Raw genomic sequence first — 20,030 nt, forward strand, 5'->3', positions numbered from 1 at the left:
TGGCAATAGGCTCGACCACGTGAACACTTTGGTACGAGGCTTGCGAATCCAAACGACAGTGAGGCGAAGTGGCCATGTCGGCACATGTCCAGTCAGACGCCGCTCCGCTCGGCTGTGAATGATGTGCAGGGTGTGCATGCTGACTGCAAAGTGCAAACCTCGTCTTCACTTGAATTTGCACAGAGAAAACGACACGAAAAACAGCGCCGCGTCCTTGCCTCTTCATGGGCGCGACGACTGCGATGTGTACAGGCATTCATTGGCCAGACCGCAATCGAACAGACTCTGCATATGCATCGCCGGGCTACCGCTTTAGTTCTTCTTCCAGAAAACGCTAAGAACATTGCTCCGAAAAAGCGCCTCGCCCGCAGCATCTCCAAGCCGACGTGTGTGTTGCGGTGCTCTCCACGCTCTCCCAGCTGATCTGATCACCTTTCACATGCTACCGCTGTACAGCTGCAGCCACGCAATCCCAGTCAGCCACGGCGTACGTGCCAGCGATGCTTTCTTCGAAGGCGTTCCTGCGTCGACGGTGGGTTGATACTCCACCTTAGTGCCGCTCTCGACCGAAGTGGGTAAGTAGAGCTCTGCTATTGCTTGTGACTTCTGGCGTAGCGCTCGCTTTTATCTCGCACCTGGCCGCTGCTCGCTGCTAAACGTGCTTGCCCTTCGCTTTTTTCTGGTCGTAGTGAGACCGACCTTGGCGGAGACTGCAACATCCTACCCACAATATCACCAGCGATACCGCCGACTCTGACTGTCATCATTCGATTGCTGTTACGATCTTGCTAGAAGGACCGATGAGTTGAGAGCAGACAAAAACAAACGTTTCCCCACGGCGACGACTGAGACTGGAGGGATGTCGCGCACTGTGGGCTTCACCGTAACACCACCGACATTGATCTCTGGAGAAAAGTGTATCACCGACGAGATGCCTACCGCGACTCTCCCAAGCACGGTTCAGAACCCTTCTCCATTCTTACTCGAAGTCCACGATGTCGACACGCTCAACCAGTCAGACGGATTCACGATCTTGAGACAGCACCTTACCGAGCATTACACATACGAGTAGGTCCATTTCTTTACCCACAACATCAGTTTCCTTCACTAACTAGTTCTTTCTCTAGACTGTGCGACACCCACACTCCAGCTCATGTGGAGAACCTGGAGCGATGGTTGATTGTGCGCGATGTCCTGCATGCGCTTCTTGTGCCTGTGGTAGAACTTTTCGACAAGGCGTGTGGCGTTGCAGCGGCTGCCACTCATGCGACGAAGTTGGAGGACCTAGAGTACGCCTTCACTGGTCAATCGCGGAGTGCCTTTGTCTGGCTGCAATGCTTCCTCTCCTCGGAGAAGGAGCGAGACTGGTGCTACACACGAGGATGTCCTGCTTGCGTAATCGATCACTCTCTGGACTCTGAGTTTTCTATCAGACTGCTTTACGCCGCCTGCCTACTGAGCGATGTCCACTACCCATTCACGATCGAGGGACCTACGCTACCGAGCTTCATGTTCTTTCTGGACGCACTGGAAAGGGCGATTGAGGCAGATGCACTGTACGGCGAGGACTTCTTTGAGCTTATGCAGCCAAAGGCCGCAGCCACCCGAGACGGAATTGAAGAGCTCATCCACCAGTGCCTAGAGCTGGACGCACTCCTCTCAGAAGCGTCAACGCCGGATCCGTCGAGCCCGGAAGCTTCCTTACCGGCAAGTCCAGTCATGGGGCCCTGCGGTGGAACTCCCGGTATCAAGATCAAGCGCAGTAAGATGGCTAAACGTCAGATGAAAGTGCAAATTGAGGAAGAGCAGTGGATGGAGGAAATGCTCAAAACGTGCTGGCAGCAGCTCCAGCCAGCTGTCGACTCCGGCTTGCTCCCAGCGTCAACGCAAAGCCTAGACGCTGTACTCAAGGCTGCGCCCACGGTCTTCGTGAACGAGATCACACCTGATTGAAAGGCATGAATACGACTTACGAATCAATTACGAATCTTACCACGGCGGAAAGACGGAGATGAAGATGAGCGCCACGACTGTGCGCTGTTCGAATGACCCACCAGAGTCATCCGCGAGACTACTGGCCAAGACAGGCTTCGCGTCTGCGGAGAAGCGCACCTGATTCTCAGGAAGAACCTTGTCGCGAGCTGCAAGCAAGACGTTTGTTGCAAAGTCATCAGGTCTGGATTCAAGGCACAAGGAGGACAGATTAGGAACCCTGGCAATGCGGATGAGCTTGTCACCGCCTGATCGTGGAGTGATCACTATCGGGCCGAGGGAGAGCAGAGTTCGGGACGTGGACCGAAAGTTTTGAAAGCCCATGCCCCATGCCACGCGCCGCGGAGTATGAACACGTGTGATGGAGACTTGATATTCGATAATGTGATTTCGAGAGGATGACTCGAGATTGCTCCGCATCATAGCATGAATGAAGTGTAGGAATGATCGGCGCTGAATATTCGTGATCTATGGACAGAGATCCTGAATGCCTCTCATTGAATGCTTGACGTGAGTTGTCAATCAGTCAACTGATGCTTGCTCAATCAGCTCTGCGCTCGTCGTGTCTCGTCTGGTGATTGTGCTGCCTCAGGCAGGATGAGTGCTGATTGGCTGCGGCAGCTTCGGCGCCAGTGGATGAGCCCGTTGCTCTCGACGTCCACCCTTCGAACTGGAGAAGCTTTTGGTGAGGCGAGACACTTCACGGTTATCTTGTCAACGCAACATACATCTGAACCACATCAAACTCGCACAACATCTGGAGCATATACCTTTCTAGCTTGGGTTCCATTCTCAGGCTCAACGCAAACAGTACGCAGGGACAAGAGTAGAATATAGCAGTTTATGGAAAGCGTCTCAGGTCTCAGACCTGTGAAGTGTGTCTGAAAGTGCGAGCTTCACATGAAGTCATTTCACATGCATCGATATCTTGACCACGACAATACACATTTCCGTCCGCCATGCCCTCAGACGACGCGCGCGAACGCTCAGCGTCGCCAGCACGAGAATCAAACCCGAAGAAACAAAAGTCCAGCGGCGGCTTCAAATGGAAAGACAAGAAACCCCGCGATGAAGATTCAAACGCGCGAAGTGGTGGACGACTAGAACGAGGCTACAACAGAGGCCGCTCCCCGCGTCGGGACAACTATCGCGACAGCGACAGTACTCGCGACCGCGATGCCTCACGCAGAGACGACCGCTACAGAGACCGCTCGCCCCGCCGAAGGGAAGACCGCGATCGCGGCACCACAGACAGCTACAGACCTGGGCAACCCCGCGACGAAGACAAGAAAGAGACCTCGGACAAGAAGGAAGTTGACGAGAAAGGCTTCCCCATCTCCACATCCTCGAAGCCCAAGAAAGATAAGAAGGACAAGAAACCCAAACAGATCACATCCAACGAGCCTATGATTGTCGTGAACGTGAACGATCGCTTAGGGACGAAAGCTGCCATTCCGTGTCTGGCGAGTGATAGCGTGAAGGCATTCAAGGCGATGGTAGCGGCGCATATTGGACGGCAGCCGCATGAGATTATGTTGAAGAGGCAAGGCGAGAGGCCGTTCAAGGATCAGTTGAGTCTCGAGGACTATGGGGTCAGTAATGGCGTGCAATTGGATTTGGAGTTGGACACCGGGGATTGAGAGGTCAGATGAATATACTGTGGCTGGAGACTCGCATGATCTTTAGGAGGGCTGTGGATGGAGCTCTTGCGCAAGGGCAGAGAGAGCATAGCTTACTTGGGCACGGCCTAGAGGTATAGCTCATACCATCAGAAGGCAAAGGCGCCCACCCGGGGCTCAGAGACCTTGGGCAGTGCGCGCTGGACACTGGTAGCTTGCTGGTTCATCTACCGAGCCCGACTGGAGGTCAAAGTCTGATTCCACACCCGACCCCACAGTTGGGCGATGGGTGGTCTATGAAAGTGCAGCGGGAACGTAGCACAAAGTGCTGATCGTGTGTCGATTGCAGGCTGTGAGCCTACAGAAAGTTGAAACAGGTACATCAAAGCTATATCGCGCTCCAGGGTATCTTCATTGATCATCAAGTCATCCATCACATAGCCATCGTCTTCTCATTCCGCTCATGTTGTTCAGCTCATGTGGTTGAGGTTCATCATATCCACTTCTGCGTCTCCTTATCATACCCTATGACTCCCAGCTCAATGTTGAGCGAGCGCAGCATCATATCCATGGTAAAAGTATCATCATCCTTCCCCTCCTCCTGCCACACTTTCGACTTCTGCGCATTTGGATCCACCTCCACCTCATCAGGGACGTCCGCCGCATCCATCATCTCCTTCTTCGCCTGCCTCTTCATCTTCTTCCTATACTCCTGCTCCTCCTCTGGCAACTCCTCGCCCTGACTGTCAAACTCACAGTCCGCATCGTCGTCTTCCTGCTGTTCCTCCTGCGCAAAGTCTCCCATTCCATGTGCACGATCGTGCTTGCGCTTCTCCATCTCCCGCCATGCTGCTACACCGCCCATCCGCTGGACGCGTTCCTTGACTTCGCCGAAGAGCTCTTCTGCAACGGACTGGGAGGTTAGACGCCACTTTTCGGAGAGGGCTTCGAGTTCGGCGTCGGTAGAGGTGGTGGAGAGTTGTTTGGCTTGTTTGAGGGCGTCAAGGTCGTTTTGAACCTTCTTAATCTGGAGTTCGAGGGAGGTGATGGCGCGTTGGGCGGCTACTTCTGCGGGATCTTTCTTTTTCGAGGACCAGAGGGTTGGTGTTTGTTTCCTGGCCGGTGTGGGTTTTGCGGGCGTGTTCATGTCAGGCTTCGTAGAGGCGGGATTCGCAAGCCTTCCTGTAGTGGTGTTGGGCTGTTTGATGGTGTGTGCCAGGGTACTGGGTAAGTATGGACGTGTTGTGGTGTTGGCCTTGTTAGGGTCTTCTTGCAGTGGCACTCGTTCCGCTTTGGGTGTTCTCATGGGCGAAATGAACGGCTTGTGGAGCTTACTGTTGGCATCGTTGAGCTTGCGCCGCTTCGTTGGCAGTGGCGACGACATTGTTGTTACATGTATGTGTGATGGTTGTGTGACCGAAGCTCGAGGTCGTCAAGAGGACGCGATGGGAGGACGCGTCGTGAAGAGCGGGTCAACGTCACCGAAAAGTCAACTCTTGAAGCGAAAAGACTTCTTTCTCTTTCACATATCCTCTCAGAAGCAAGATTGATTGCATGTGTCTGAGTGCATTGCCGCGATGCCTATGTCGGACAAAACCTCAGTCGTCGAGACATCCACTGCGACAGGAATGGTCAGCAGACTCATGAAATGGCACTGATACATGTAGCCATCGAATAGCTGCATGACCAGCGTTGAGAAGAGACGCCTGACATCTGTGCAGCGCTTGTGGCTACATGTACATGTACCTAGTATCTGCTTCCAACGATGATCGAAACCCTGGTACATCACGCTGCTCCACGAGACCTTTGCTTCTCCAAGCTGGAATCCACTCCTGCGACACATGGCGCACTAACCAGCTCTTGTACAGCTGTTGCATTTGCATTGGTTCTGCTTGGTCGCCGTTTCATGGAAATAGCGCTGCAACGTATGGAGGTCAAGGGCCATCGTCGGTTTGACAGGAGCGCCCCTACAGTCGCGATGGCACCAAGATCAGCGATACCGAACGTCATGGCGACAGCTTCTTCCTCCCTCGCAACATGTCAGCACTTCCCTCCGATGAGATCCTTTTCTACTGATCTTCCGAGCCGTCGCAGTCTCACACTTTGAACCGCTTCGTCCAGCACCACGCCAATGAGCCTGACGCGGCGTCGAGAGGATCATGGATCTTATTAACTTTTCTTGCGAAGGTCCTGTACTGCCGCCTGTTGACAATGGAGCTTCCGTCTACTCTGGCTCCTCGGCCACAAGCGTCGCATCCGGCCACACTGTCCAGCACCATCGACTGCGAAGTCTGTCCGCCAGCTCACTGTCGTCTGTGGGATCCTACCTTCTGCCTTCCATTCGCCGACAGCCAGGGGGCGTTGCATCACCTCCGCGAGCCACATCTTCAGCGAATCTGCAAATTGGTAAGACTCGACCAGCTACTTCCGGATCGGACTCCAGACGAACGAGCTTGACCTCCAGCATTGGCGACAGACACCGAGCAAGCTCGGCCGCGACTTCGGAGAGATCGCAACTCAGAGTCTTCAAGACTGCTGACAGCTTTTGTGGACGATCCGAACGTCCTCGAAGCTTGATCAGAAGTATATATGGCAGCGCCGAGGAAGAAGCAGCACTTCAATTGCCTCGATCTTCGCGCCTCCTCGAAGATGATGATGATACATTGAGCTTCGACGAACCTGACCAGCCTCTTCCGTTTCGCAGATGGGTCAGCAAGCTACGACGAAAACGACATCAACAGATTCCTGCCGTACTTTCCCGTGCCGAAAGATGGACTCTAGACGACTTCTCAAGTCGACCGCCGTCGCCACGCAGATCTCCCCGATCCATGCATGTCAAGTCTGATTCTCAAGGCTCCTCGCTCGGATTTGTCACTGCTGTCCGCTCGGCGACCGCAACCATCGCGAGCGCAAGTATTGCCACGATCTCTCGCCGTGCAACCGTATGGCGCCGTGGCCAGCAACGGAGTAGCGTTATATCGGACCGTGGCCAACGTCAGTCGGTGGACAGCACTCGCTCATTCGTAGATGAAGCGGCCAAGAAGAGATCTTTGAAGAGGAGGCAAACAGTCGAGGAACTGATCAGGACGGAAGAGGAATATTATGCAGATATCAAAGCACTATCCAACGTAAGTGCTGGTGAATGCTGGTGAACCACATCTGGTCCTCTGCTGACTTATGGATAGGCATATTTCACGTTTTTGGGCGATCATCATGCCACCAGCACCTACGCGAGACGATCCGTGCAGTCCACCATGACAGACATGCTGAGGCTGCACGACGACATTCTTGGAGATCTACATCGCGTCGTACCCTTCTCGGAATACGATCAGGTGACAGCTAAAATACAGAACATGCCGAGAAGCCATGCGCGATGGCACAGTGTCGACATCGTACCGACAAGAGCCACTCCAAGTCGTGCCGTGCTCTCGGCCATCAGGCAAGGGCGGCGCTCGTTGAACATCAGCCGATCGGAAGACGAAGATCAAGCGATGCTGCGATGCACACCGAAAACAGTGGCTGCAGTCACTGAAGTATTTGCTGCATACGTAGGAGACAATGCTGAACTTTTCCAACAAGAAGTGCTGAATTGGCGCTTCTAGGTCGACCGTTTTACATCGTACGAGCAGTACCAGTCGAATTACGATCTGGTCCAGCGGGACATCGATGGGACACAGCGCAATATCGCAAGCTGGCCTGAGTACGACAAGGGCATCGAGAACCTGTCAGCGCATATCAATCCGGTCCGAAGTCGGGAGGCCAACCGCAAGAAGGCGTCGACAGTGAAAGATCTATTGATCAAGGTGAGTATCAGTACACCAATTGTGTATGATGCCAATTGATTATTGTTAGCCCGTGCAGCGGTTACCAAGATATGCACTCCTTTTCGAGCAGCTCGCCAACTACACTCCTGTATGCGACGATCCAATCGCGCATGCTGCTCTGGAAGATTTCATCACGCAGCTCAACAGAGTCTGCCACCGTATGAACGAAGCGAGGCGAAGCCCTGCACAGGTCAGGTCGGTCGAGGCTACATGGCTGATCGGAGATCGCTTGACTTTCTCCAGTCAGATTTCGAAGTCTGCGTTCTTGCAAATGCTTGGGCATGTGACCCTATGCGGCTGTCTACACGTAGCGTATCGCGGCAAGGATCGGATCAAAGGCTGCTATGTCATTACCATCCTGTTCGAGTCGACACTGCTTTTAGCAATCGCAGATGACGAACATCCAAAGTACGACACACTGCTCGGAATCACTCTGGCAAATGCTACCATCGAAGAGACCGACAACCAGAAAGGCTTGCAATGCCACACTGCTCCTCACTCTTGGAAGCTCGTTTTCGAGCACAACGCTCGTATGTACGAGGTGATCCTGACTGCATGTACAGCACAGGAGGCCGAGACATGGCGCTCGAATATCGCCAACAATATCGAGTCGCATGCGGAAGCCGTGGCTCAACGGCAGGCGAACGTCTTCCCAATCCATTCACCAATGGTCTCGGATATGCGAAGCATAGGCAAGGCATTCGGAAAGCCAGGCAGCTTTGTCCGACGGATGTCTGTCCACCGTACAGCGACTGTGGGACCCACGACCGATCTGAACCAGGTCATCATCAAGAATACGCAGTCTGCAAAGGAGTTCCACGACAACGACTCTCAGACATCCATGCAGATACCTCGATCGCAGTCGGTACAGACCCCGAGCCACGTACAGACTCTAGCACCACGGCGTGCTGACAGGCACCGATTGGAGGCCATATTGGCAGACGTCTGGACAAAGGATCTGCTGCCATGGCCTGGCATGTCTCGCCGATCAGATCCAATTCGTGCCGGCGCGAACCATGTTATTCGGAAGTTCAGTATGGCCAGTATCACTAGCAACTTCTCGTCGTCGAAGCGCACGCCAAGCTATACAAGCATAGCCTCCTCCCGCAAGGAAGATGTTGCACCCGTGCCAGCGAGGAATATGCGGCGAGACAGTCGCTGCAGCTACACCTCTAAACAGCCGATTGTGAACTTCCACAATGCTCCGGACGCCTTCCTACCTGCTGATTTCGAGCTTCAAGACCCAAAACGGAAGAAGAACGGACTGCGAACTTTCACCTTGACAATGGAACGACCCTTCAGTCCGTTGATGAGCACAGAGAACAAGCCGTCCAGTCTCCGCAGGGCGCACAGTGTGCGAGATGGTATCGAGGGCATAGTGCCAACAAGCAAGCCAGTGGTACCGCCGCCCGATCAAGGGGAGATGTCGAAGAACGCGGGAAGCATCAAAGAGCCAACGCCGTCGATTTACAGTGTCGCCCAAGAGCGATCACGAACGCCAGCCTCTCTACAAGTCAGGTCTGACTCCGCGGCCAAGGATCATGGTCCTTCGAAACCACCACGGAAGTCGAAGAGCAGGATGCTGTTGCGGTTCTTTGGAGAGAAGTAAACGTGTTGGAAAGCAGAAGGTTTTGGGTATCATTGAAGCCAGACGAACGTGGCTGGATAGCTGTTGGGCACCGACCTGGTTGGAAACGATGACGAAGTTGATATCAGCAGTTTGTATAGCCACATACCGTAGCGAACTATCCATGGCATGATACACTTACTCATGCCTCACGGTTCAGAGTGAAGTCTGACAACAGAAACGACGCGTTCCTGAGACATTGACCACGATCTGCAAGATGACGTCGCTCAGGCGCCCCACCGTTGTGACAACACGCGACCAGTCTTGGAAGAAGCTGCTAGATCCAGAGCTATAAAACCGTCCTTTGTTCCTCTTACTACCGCTTAATCACACATTGCAAACAATCTTCGGCACCAACACCATCAATTACAGCTACGACAAGCTTCAAAGCACCTTCCAACTCCACCGATACCCCTCGAAACCATCACAATGCGCGGCAACGATGCTCAGATCAAGTGCCACTACAAGGGCAAGGACGAGGACTTCGTGGTCATCGTCGACTCGAAGCAGGCTGTCCAGGACTGGAAGAAGAGCGACAACACTCTGCCATTGGCCCAGGTCGTCAGCGGGTTCAAGGTGTTCGTGACACACAAGTGAGTGTCCCGCCCAAAGCCACCTGTCCACCTACTGGAGCTTCGATTAAAGAGCTGGAGCATAATTATGCAAGAAGTGCGAGTGCTAATTAGATGCCACAGGCACGGAAACCAAGGCGTCATGGACACTGCCTCGAAGGGCCAGCTTGAGGATGAGTTCGGCACGAGCAACGAGGATGAAGTCGTGAAGCAGATCTTAGAGAAGGGTTCCATCATCGAATCAGGAGTGAGTACAAACATATGGAGGGTTCTTTGTGGATATTGCTGACAGGATATACCTCTAGACATCCGGTCGTGACGGCGTGAAGAACGACTCCAAGGGCGCGATGGCTGGTCACTAAACGACCTACTGAATCCCAGTTTCAGGCGAAGCCGCACTGCGCAGAAGGTCTATGACCAATCCATAGGCCATGGGAATAGCTGCGAAAATGAGTCAGCCAATAGTGGTCGCTCCTCCAGCTGAATCAGATATGAGAAATGATGAATGAAAGAATACTTCGGACTCGATGCATTGCGTCACATGTTCGTGTCTCAATAGCACGTGTCTCCATCAAGTCCGCGTAAGTGACAGTGGAACTTGCCTGTAATCACCAATTGCTGCTGTCAATTAGGGATGTGAGGTGAACGACGACCCGCCACTTCGTGCTTGCTTGAGGATATAAGTACAATTATCGCTTCGACCGCTTTCCGAAGCCGTATGTTTCAACGCAGCGGTCACTCTCACTTATAGTTCCCTTCAACACCACCAAAATTTGTCGCATCTCCGTCGCTCATTTGGAACACGCACGACTTCGATAGTTGTATGCGAGAGCGCGCTCGAACACGAACACGCCATCCTCAGACATTGGCCATCCGCTTGCCAACCCGCTGAACAGCGCTCAGAGGTACACACGCGAAAATTCCAGTGAACAGCCCGAGCGAGCTGCGGAGCTACACATGGGCCGTCAAGTGAATACAATCTCCAACTGAGATAAAGCTCTCCAGGCGCATGAGCATCCTTTCCTTCCAGAACATCAACCTCGACCACCGCAACCACCAACGCAGCAGCACCTCTCGTCAACATGAACGCGACACCCGCCGGCCAGTGGTCAAACTACGCCACATACGCTATCCTTCGAATATGTTGCGAGCGTCGAGGATTACAGGTGCTCCCGGTCGAGGTCACGAACCAGATTCACGACATCAACAACTCGCGACCAGACAGACAGCAGCTTCCCACCATCACCCACGCAGGAGCACCTCCAGTGCCAATCGGCTCGAGAGGTGATCCTTACAAGCCTCCGCCTGGAGACACCTTCACCAAGAAGTTGCCCATCGAGATTCGCAAACAGATACTTACGGCCTGGCTCCCAGCTAAGGATGTTGCCGTCAAGCCGCTATGTAGCTCAGACCCACCCCTGTCCAAAGACGCGAAGCGCAAAGCCAAGCGCAACAAGACGAGCGACATGATGACGGTATGCAAGAAGATCAAGGATGAGATGGTAACATGCTGCTATGAGGAACGCACATTCGCTATTCATGTTCACGAAGGCCTCAACACGGGCGGAGTAGAGGCATTTGATGCTGGACGTCAACCTCTTCAGTACCATTCGAATTCACACGTCGACGATCGCTTCCCTCGATTTGGCGACGAGGATGAGTTCGGATTCAAGAAGCTTAAGAAGATTGAGATCACCTTCTTCCCAACAGCAGAGGACACTCACTTCACGACCATCAACACATACTACATGTGCAAGGCACTGGCTGGTCTTCTCGAGCGAAGTGGTGGGAAGGAGGATCGCATTGTATCGATCATGTTCAAATTCGCCAAGGGACAATCGACAACAGACAATAGTGACCGACGCAGTATCATCGCAAGAGAAACCCGTTGGTGGGACTCTGATAACGACAAGCCACGCTCGACAGCACTCGGACACATGAGCGACATCGAGCTTGTCTTGCGGCCGTTCTCCATCTTCGACAACATACACAACGTCGATGTCGAGCTTCCGCCTGGAGCGGATTCCCACCCCGATACCATGCAGTTCGTTTTGACTCTGATCAACAGGATGACGGGAAGTACATTGTTGGGAGACTCTTCTGATACCTTTGGCATCCACGACCATGCGGAAGCGTACATGGAATGCAAGCGGGAGCAGCTCCAGACCGAGATTTTCGAGCAGAAGCACGGCAACAAAGCGAACAGAGTGCCCGACATCAGTGAGAAGGAGTTCACAGAAGACGATGGCCTCGAGGATGACAATAGCCTCGAGGATGACGAGGAGCTACCGAGCAGACCTGCACGCAAAGTACGCGGGACCTCGGAGAATAGATGGCCGATGCCTCAGCTTGGAAACTCTCTGCATGGCGATAGCGACGAAGAGGGTCTCATGATGAGTGCCTATTCAGGATGGGACTCATGGAAGCCGCGAACAGCAACGACAAGGCTGCCAATCAAGCGGAAGAGGAGAGTCGTGTCAGAAGGTGGGCGTCATCTTGGCTCCTCCACTGGCTCCACCACGTTGCGCGATGCTGGGCGGTTACCGCTTTTCGGCTTTGGCATGAACGAGATCACATCATTGCCCGCGCTTGACGGTTCAGCCTCCGAGGGAAATGCATGGCAGAGTATACCACCAAGCTACTTCATGGGCGCGGTTGCCTCGGCGTCCACGACACCAAATGCTGCGACGAATCGCCCCCGCAAGCTTCGAGGTGAGAGGCCGGCTCAAAGTCGCCAACCTCCGTCTGCAGGTATGTCGGTGGAGCGAGCGCAAGGCGTGGCTACAACCATGGATGAGCAGCTTGCAGCGATGAACCAGTTTCGTAAGGATACTGGCGTCGGAACGGAACTTGCTCGGGGCTGGCTCAAGAGTGCTGGATGGTCTCTGACAGAGGCGCTTGCCCGACACAAGGCTGAACAAGCACTCTCATCGAACCTTTCCACACACTCTCGTGGCTCGACGTCGTCGGTAGAGGGGGCACCGTCTCGCTACTGCGACGATGCCCAGGCCGAGCAAGCTTCGAGCGAGGACACAGTTATGGCTGATGCAGCTTCTGCCATGCCAGAAGACGCGGTACTACACCAGCCTCGTCCAGGATCGTCGTCTTCTCAGGAAGCAGCGTCGGCAGCCGGTCCTTCGCAAGCTGTGCGCACTGTAGAGGCTGCTGACGGGAAAGACAGCATGGAAGGCATCGAGAGCGTAGGCGGAGCACTGGACGAGGGATCGACACCCAATATGGCCCTCTAGGTGGAAGAGTCATGTGAGGGTGAAGGAGCTGACGGATTGTGTCAGAAAGTCCAGCACCAAGCACGGAAAGCCGGTCCTTGCATAGCCTCAGCAGACAGGGTAGGCATAGATAGGATAGCAAAGCACGTTATACGTAGTCGTCGCGCGTCCAGAAAATGTTCTCAAGTGTTCATGTTCCAGGCACTTGCTAATCGTAGGTGTATGTATGGGAGGGAAGGTCGAGGTGAATACGAGGCGCCGGGAAGCCGAGATGAGCCCTGTCTGGCATGATCAGTCAACCCCAAAGAAGCAGGCAGAACCTATGCGGCAGGTAACGTTTTTCTATGCGGCAGGTAACTAGACCAAAATAAGCAGCATTTTAAGCTAATATCTACTAAATACATGCTGACCTTAGTTATCATCGTAATTAAAGGAAACTTAGTTAGGAGTGCTCCCTCGATACTTCCCCGAGCACCACTTTGCCGCCCAAGCACCACTTGTCAATCAAATCTCAATCAAATTTCAATCAATGTTGACTATCTTGCACGTCGCCGTTGCGCCTCGGGGAGGGCACATCGGCGGGGCCCCTACCCCTGCCTCGTGAGGGCCCCCCTCCCACTCGTTGCCGGTTGGCATATGCTAGGGCTCGGGGCGGCGAAGTGGTGCTCGGGAAAGTATGGAGGGGAGTGCTCGAGGACAACGACTAGATTGCCCCCCCCCCAAAGCCCCCGAAGGGGGGCTCAAAAAGCATAGGGTACACCGTCTTGCTGTTCAATCGTTAATGCTCTTTGCAAGTATTCAATTCGGAGTCCAAACCATCGAGATAATCAAGGCTGAAGTTGATGGGTTCGTGTGCAAAGCTTACCTGCCGCATAGGTTTTGCCCAAGCAGCACAGCTCTCGTTCGTCGCATCAGAGTACAGGGTGTCAACTGCATACGTGGATAGTGTCAGTCGTGGCGTTGATCGCTGGAGTTGTCTCATTCGCTAAAATCCAACGGAAACCCCCTTCTTTCGCCCATTCTGTACTGCCGACTGGCTATACAGTGAGTTAGCACTAAAGACACTATCCACACATGCACGAAACACCCTGTATGGTGCGATGATAGTTCTAGGCCTTCCGAGATACAGATGGGTGGGGTGACTAAGTGTGCGCACATGGCATTGCCGCGCTTTAGCTCTAAAGCTTCGACAGTTCACATGCGCGGCACGCGAATGACGCAGAGAGCCCCCGTAATTTGATCTCATATGCAGATCGCCTCTTCGGTAAGTGGTCTGAACAGAGCACACTGCCCGCCATAGCAGAATCTTCACAGCGTGGAAACGCGAATACGACCGATACGAGTGAAACAACACGCATAGCGACGACGACGATCGATAAGGTGGATTACATGGCGCTAGGAGCTGGCGGCGACATTTCGAGTGCAGCTCTGTGCTGAAGAGTGAAGAATTGATAGGAGCAAGCACGACTGGGTGGAGACAACCCATGAGAGTGCGCAAGGCAGTGCTGGTGTGGGACGAGCATAAGAAGAGCAAGCAACATGGCTCCCTCAGACGAGCCAGCACAGAAAGGAGGCAGGGAGGAGAGAGAACTTGGACAAGTCCCGAATGAAATGTTGCGACAGGCAGCAGCAGCAGTGGCCGGCGAGAACGACGCGACCGCATCCGAGCGAAGGCACACGGGACAAGATGTGCCATTAGAGGTAGCAGAAGGCCTCGATACCACACAAACTGAGCACGATGTCCCGCCTCCAGCGTATGGCGAAGACTATGGCACCGTATCCCAGGAGCAAGAAGGGTTTGGTACCAAGGCGAGCGTGGCAGAGGATGGACGTGTCAACATTCGAATCGATCAGAGAAACAGGAGATTGTCACAGCTACTGGTGCCCAGTCTTGCTCAGCTACAGCGAGCAGCTGATGAGGAACATGCGCCGCCTCCACCCTACATCCCGCCATCACTGGGTGGTGAAGAGGGTATCGCTCCTCCGCCGCCTATGAATGTTGTCATCCAAGTCGTTGGATCAAGAGGTGATGTGCAGCCATTCGTGGCACTGGGCAAGATCTTGAAAGACAGGTATGGACATCGAGTACGCTTGGCCACTCACCCCAACTTCAAGGACTTCATCACCGAAAACGGGCTGGAGTTCTTCAGCATTGGCGGAGATCCCCAGGCACTGATGGCGTTCATGGTGAAGAACCCTGGACTCATGCCTGGCTTCGACACTATGCGATCAGGCGACGTCGGCATGCGACGAAAGGAAATTGGCGAGTACCTCAAAGGCTGCTGGCGGTCTTGCTTCGAGACTGGTGAAGGCTTGGGCATCGAAGCAACCGATCAGACCATCGAAGACTGGACAAGGCAGCATGCAGACGAAGACGACTATCTACACCGACCTTTCGTCGCGGACTGTATCATCGCCAACCCACCGAGCTTTGCACACGTACACATCGCCGAGAAGATGGGCATCCCGCTGCATGTGATGTTCACCATGCCTTACTCGCCCACGCAAGCTTTCCCTCACCCACTTGCGAACATTCAGTCATCGAACGCCGATACGCACTTGACGAACTACATCTCGTACGCACTAGTGGACATGCTAACATGGCAAGGTCTGGGCGACGTCATCAACCGCTTTCGGCAGCGAAGTCTTGGTCTCGATGCGATTAGCTTGATGTGGGCACCGGGTATGTTGCAAAGACTACGCATACCGCACACGTACTGCTGGTCGCCTGCACTCATCCCGAAGCCGAAAGACTGGGGAGCCAACATCAGCATTTCGGGATTCTTCTTCCTGGATCTTGCTTCGAACTACGAGCCAGACCCCGAACTGAAGGCCTTTCTGGATGCCGGGCCTCCGCCTGTCTACATCGGATTCGGTTCAATCGTGCTAGATGACCCAAACGGTATGACGAAGATGATCTTCGAGGCTGTAGAGAAGATTGGGCAGAGAGCACTAGTATCGAAAGGTTGGGGTGGCGTTGGTGCAGACGAGCTAGGCAAGCCTGACAACGTGTTCATGCTTGGGAACTGCCCCCATGACTGGCTCTTCAAGCGAGTCTCGTGTGTAGTGCATCATGGTGGTGCAGGCACAACAGCAGCTGGTATCACTGCTGGACGCCCCACATTGGTGGTGCCTTTCTTTGGAGATCAGCCTTTCTGGGGTGCGATGGTTGCCCGAGCAGGTGCAGGTCCGGAACCCATTCCCCACAAGCAGCTCACTGCCGACAACCTCGCGGAAGGCATCCAGAAGTGTCTAGAACCGCAAAGTCAAGAGCGAGCGCATGAGCTCGCCGACAAGATTGCCCGCGAGAACGGCAGTGAACTGGGAGCGCAGAGCTTCCACCAATTTCTGGACGTCGACAAGCTGAGGTGTAATTTGGCGCCTTCACGGCCAGCTGTATGGCGCATCAAGCGTACGCAGGCTCGACTGAGCGTCCTGGCCGCCTGCACATTGGCGCAAGAAGGATTGCTCGATTTCAATGACCTGAAGCTGTTCAGACCACGAGAGTACGAGACCGATGAGGGGCCATGGGATCCGATCACTGGTGGCGCGACAGCTTTGATCGGTACCATGAGTACCATGATGCTTGGTGTTGCTGACTTCCCTATCGAAACACTGAAGGCACTGAACATTCATCCCGACTCGAAGGCCAACAAGGCTAAAGCGCAAGCGGCGAAAGAAGCCGAAGGAAAGGGAAAGCAACCTGAACGCTCAGATAGCCCGGGTAACTCCACAAGATCTGGCCTCGAAGGGCGACCGTCTGGAGATACTGCAGTGCACGGCTCTCCTTCGCCGTCAGGCACCTCAACACCGCGAAGTGGTGGCGACTCGGCGCTCTTTAGTGAACCAACATCGCAACCTTCGAGTCGATCAGGGTCCACCTTCAACGTGAACGAGTCCCTAGCCAAGCTCAACACGGGTTCACTGTCGCCTGGATCTGGATCAAGATCTTCTTCAATGGCAGATGCACTCAGTGGGTCGCTCGGTGGTGGCAACAGACCACGCTCGAGATCAAACAGCCGCAAGCCGAGTCCGAAGGGATCTTCCTCCTCCAACGCTGGTGGCATGATGCAGACTGCCACGAATACAGGTAAGGGTGTCAATCGGATCATTGGTGCTGGCCTAAAGTCGCCTATGGACTTCACAATGAACCTGTCTAAAGGTTTCCGCAATGCACCAAAGCTGTATGGCGATACGACTGTGCGACCGGCCGAGAAAGTCACAGACCTCAAGTCTGGGCTCAGAGCAGCCACGAAAGAGTTTGGATTTGGCATGTATGATGGCATTACCGGTCTAGTAAGTCAACCTGTCAAGGGCGCTGCGAAAGAGGGAGCAGCTGGTTTCTTCAAGGGCATTGGCAAAGGCATCGGTGGGATCGCGCTAAAGCCCGGCGCTGCCTTCTTCGCCATTCCAGGCTACACAATGAAGGGCATCTATAAGGAGGTACAGAAGCAGTTCGGCTCAAGCGTCCAGAACTACATCATGGCTGCCCGGACTGCGCAAGGCTTCGATGAGTACCACCGTGCGTCTATTGAGGAGAAGCAGGACATCATCATGAGGTGGAAGGTGTTGCAGAAGAATCTTAAGAAGAAACGCAACCCTGATGAGCTCGTGAGAGACATTCTCGATGAGCAAATGAAGAAGAAGGAAGCTTGGCTTGAATCTCGGAGATGCGGACAGGACGACAAGCAGACTGGTCGAAGCCGGGCAAACAGTCGCACATCAGCGAAGTCGCGCGGGACTGATGATCCTTATCAACATGATCCGGAGAATGACATGCTTGCTATGGGTACGTCGCAGTCATCGAGTGCCGCCCAAGAGGATCAATATCGCATTGCAGAAGAGCGCGCGCTCGAAGAGGCTATCAGGCAGTCCGTTGCTGCGACCTCTCGCGGAGATTCCAAAGAAGATGCCCGTGTAGCAGAAGGCATGAGAGCCAACATGGCCGAGGTCCAAAGAACGCGCACTGCCAGAGCTGCAGATGATGACGATGAAGACATGCGACGAGCCATGGCAGAGTCTGCAGCTGAAGCAGAACGAAACCAGCACGAAAGCCAACGTCACGACACCGAGCTCGAGCGCGCACTGGCTCAGAGCCTCCGGGAGCAAAGAGGCTGGCAAGACAGCGACGACGAGCAAATGGTCCAAAGCCCGATCTCGGAAGCTACAATACCAGCGGACGAGCCACCTGCCTACGACCCGGGTCACCTCGCTGGCACAACCCAGGAAGAGTATGAACGAAATCACAGCGAGAAGCCTGGTAGGAGCGAGAAAACTTCGGCGGAACAGGAAGAGGAGCGGATTGTTATGGAGTATATCAAGAAGCAGAGTGTGCTGGAGGAGGAGAATCGGAAGAAGGCGAAGGCGCCGCAGATTCAGGTGAATGATGAGGACGATGAAGAGTTGCAGCGCGCGTTGAAGATAAGTATGCAGGGGCATGGACAGCATGGAGAGGCGTCTGGGTCTTAGTGTGTGGTTGGACAATCGCGAGCATGCGTGACGAAAGAAATGAATATCTCGCGTTTGGCACGTTTGCAGGCTGAGAAGATACCCATGATAGCACAAGTTGAAAAGTGGCGAGGCACCATAACGGCGAGGCATCATAACGAACGCCGAGTTCGAAACGCGAACCCATATAAAAAAGAGAATTCCACAAACTTTTCAGTTGCGCAATTTCACATTAGAAACGAAGATGGTCGTATGCTCATACTATACACGCAAAGCTCACAGCCCATGGGGAACCAGTTCCTACTCAATAAGACGCACAGCCCCTGAGCCACAAAACTCCACGCTGGTATCATGGTCAAAACGAACAAGTGAGTAAGAAATCCCATCTATCCCACGCCCGATGCATGCCATGCTCAGTCAGTTCCAATCAGATCCCACGAAACCACTTTACATGGCGAGAACAGCAACACCGGCTGCAAGGACGGCGCCGAAAACGCCGCCTGCGACGGTCGATGCAGCGCCAGTCTGCTGGGGTGGGGTGGTTGCGCTTGCGGATGGCATGTTGTAGGTCGATGCGGTGGTGGCCATGGTGGGGACGTAGCCGGTTGGGGCGACCATGGTGACGTTGTGGGATGGGTATGCGTTGCCGGTGCCGACTGGCATGTGGGCGGAGGTGGTTGGGTGGACCTCGCAGTTGCAGTCGGTGATTGTGAGGGTGGTCGCGGCGGTGACGGTGTAAGATTGGTTGCCCATGGAGATGACAGTTGGCTCCGGGCAGTAAGTTCTGGTCGATTGTCAGCAACAGGTCGTAGTCGAGCATCGCGTTGTTACAACTTACGTGAAGTGCTTGTGGTAGGTGGAGCTTGCGGTCTTGGACTCTTTGCCGTAGCCCTCAGCGGACTTGGTTGGCTTGGCGGACTCGGAGCTGGACTCTGGGGACTTCTTGTAGTCGTCGTTGGAGATGCCGAACTGCGCGATGTGTTAGTGATGTGTTTGTGGTGTGTGTGGCAACGTCGGGGAAGGCGCGCGCGCCCAGCTACCGAATGCGCCTTCCTCAACACATGCTGATGCTATGATGTTGATACATACCTGAGTGGTGTACTGGTATTGGCCGGTGGCATCGTCAATCAGCTGGATACCGTATCCCTGTGCGACACCCTCCGCGGATGGCTCCAGATCGTCCTTGACCTGCCAGACATATGTGCCATCGTTCTCGGTCTTCTCGACGATTGGGTATTGTGGGACGGCGTTGGTGCTTGGGCCCTTGAGGAGGAGCAGAGTGACGGTGCCCTTGGTGGTTGGCTCCCAGGTGATTGTGAAGTTGCCGCCGGCAGGGACGACGGTGTTCAGGCCTGGCTGCGAGAATGGGTTGCCGAGCGGCTCTGGACCCACAGGCTTGGTGTAGGCAGAGGCGAGGGGTGCGAAAGCAGCCAAGCCGGCCGTGAAGAGGGCGAAGTAGCTGAAGTCGGACATGTTGATTGTGCTCTGTCGCAAATTGTTTACTTTGGTGGTCTCGAGTGGGGTTTTCGGGTTTCTGGTTAACGAGTGACTGTGGTAATGAGTGACTGCGGTAATGAGCGACTGCGGTAATGAGTGACTGTGGTAACGAGTGGCTGAAGACGAAGATATCTTCTGGTATCGCGAACGAGCAGCGGTTCTACAAAGTCAAAAAGAGGAAGGCTTCGGTGGGCTGAGCAAGGACAGCCTTCTCTATTATAGCG

General features: G+C 54.2%; 8 protein-coding genes across 8 annotated transcripts; 6 read left to right on the forward strand and 2 right to left on the reverse strand.

The window, feature by feature from the left end:
• Window positions 1-859: 859 nt before the first annotated feature.
• Window positions 860-1,953, forward strand: CLAFUR5_12079 (uncharacterized protein; the record flags this gene model as incomplete). Its single annotated transcript, XM_047911227.1, has 2 exons — window positions 860-1,068; window positions 1,128-1,953. 2 exons carry the CDS (start codon window positions 860-862, stop codon window positions 1,951-1,953), a joined length of 1,035 nt encoding a protein of 344 aa, XP_047767055.1.
• Window positions 1,954-2,951: 998 nt separating this feature from the next.
• On the forward strand, window positions 2,952-3,632 carry CLAFUR5_12080 (Ubiquitin-like modifier HUB1; the record flags this gene model as incomplete). Its single annotated transcript, XM_047911228.1, has 1 exon — window positions 2,952-3,632. One exon carries the CDS (start codon window positions 2,952-2,954, stop codon window positions 3,630-3,632), a length of 681 nt encoding a protein of 226 aa, XP_047767491.1.
• Window positions 3,633-4,104: 472 nt separating this feature from the next.
• On the reverse strand, window positions 4,105-4,995 carry CLAFUR5_12081 (uncharacterized protein; the record flags this gene model as incomplete). The annotated part of the gene is made up of 1 exon (XM_047911229.1): window positions 4,105-4,995. The coding sequence occupies one exon, from the start codon at window positions 4,993-4,995 to the stop codon at window positions 4,105-4,107; it is 891 nt and encodes a 296-aa protein (XP_047767490.1).
• A 1,444-nt stretch (window positions 4,996-6,439) lies between these two features.
• CLAFUR5_12082 (uncharacterized protein) lies at window positions 6,440-9,044 on the forward strand (the record flags this gene model as incomplete). The annotated part of the gene is made up of 4 exons (XM_047911230.1): window positions 6,440-6,739; window positions 6,797-7,159; window positions 7,214-7,414; window positions 7,473-9,044. The coding sequence occupies 4 exons, from the start codon at window positions 6,440-6,442 to the stop codon at window positions 9,042-9,044; spliced, it is 2,436 nt and encodes an 811-aa protein (XP_047767493.1).
• Window positions 9,045-9,491: 447 nt separating this feature from the next.
• Window positions 9,492-9,996, forward strand: CLAFUR5_12083 (SDO1-like protein; the record flags this gene model as incomplete). Its single annotated transcript, XM_047911231.1, has 3 exons — window positions 9,492-9,655; window positions 9,758-9,881; window positions 9,940-9,996. 3 exons carry the CDS (start codon window positions 9,492-9,494, stop codon window positions 9,994-9,996), a joined length of 345 nt encoding a protein of 114 aa, XP_047767492.1.
• Window positions 9,997-10,716: 720 nt separating this feature from the next.
• CLAFUR5_12084 (uncharacterized protein) lies at window positions 10,717-12,882 on the forward strand (the record flags this gene model as incomplete). The annotated part of the gene is made up of 1 exon (XM_047911232.1): window positions 10,717-12,882. One exon carries the CDS (start codon window positions 10,717-10,719, stop codon window positions 12,880-12,882), a length of 2,166 nt encoding a protein of 721 aa, XP_047767488.1.
• A 1,518-nt stretch (window positions 12,883-14,400) lies between these two features.
• On the forward strand, window positions 14,401-18,330 carry CLAFUR5_12085 (Sterol 3-beta-glucosyltransferase UGT80A2; the record flags this gene model as incomplete). Its single annotated transcript, XM_047911233.1, has 1 exon — window positions 14,401-18,330. One exon carries the CDS (start codon window positions 14,401-14,403, stop codon window positions 18,328-18,330), a length of 3,930 nt encoding a protein of 1,309 aa, XP_047767487.1.
• A 426-nt stretch (window positions 18,331-18,756) lies between these two features.
• Window positions 18,757-19,782, reverse strand: CLAFUR5_12086 (uncharacterized protein; the record flags this gene model as incomplete). Its single annotated transcript, XM_047911234.1, has 3 exons — window positions 18,757-19,093; window positions 19,148-19,278; window positions 19,399-19,782. 3 exons carry the CDS (start codon window positions 19,780-19,782, stop codon window positions 18,757-18,759), a joined length of 852 nt encoding a protein of 283 aa, XP_047767397.1.
• Between the last annotated feature and the right edge of the window lie 248 nt (window positions 19,783-20,030).

This window comes from Fulvia fulva, chromosome 10 (genome assembly GCF_020509005.1).
Source record: "Fulvia fulva chromosome 10, complete sequence".
Taxonomy (NCBI): domain Eukaryota; kingdom Fungi; phylum Ascomycota; class Dothideomycetes; order Mycosphaerellales; family Mycosphaerellaceae; genus Fulvia; species Fulvia fulva.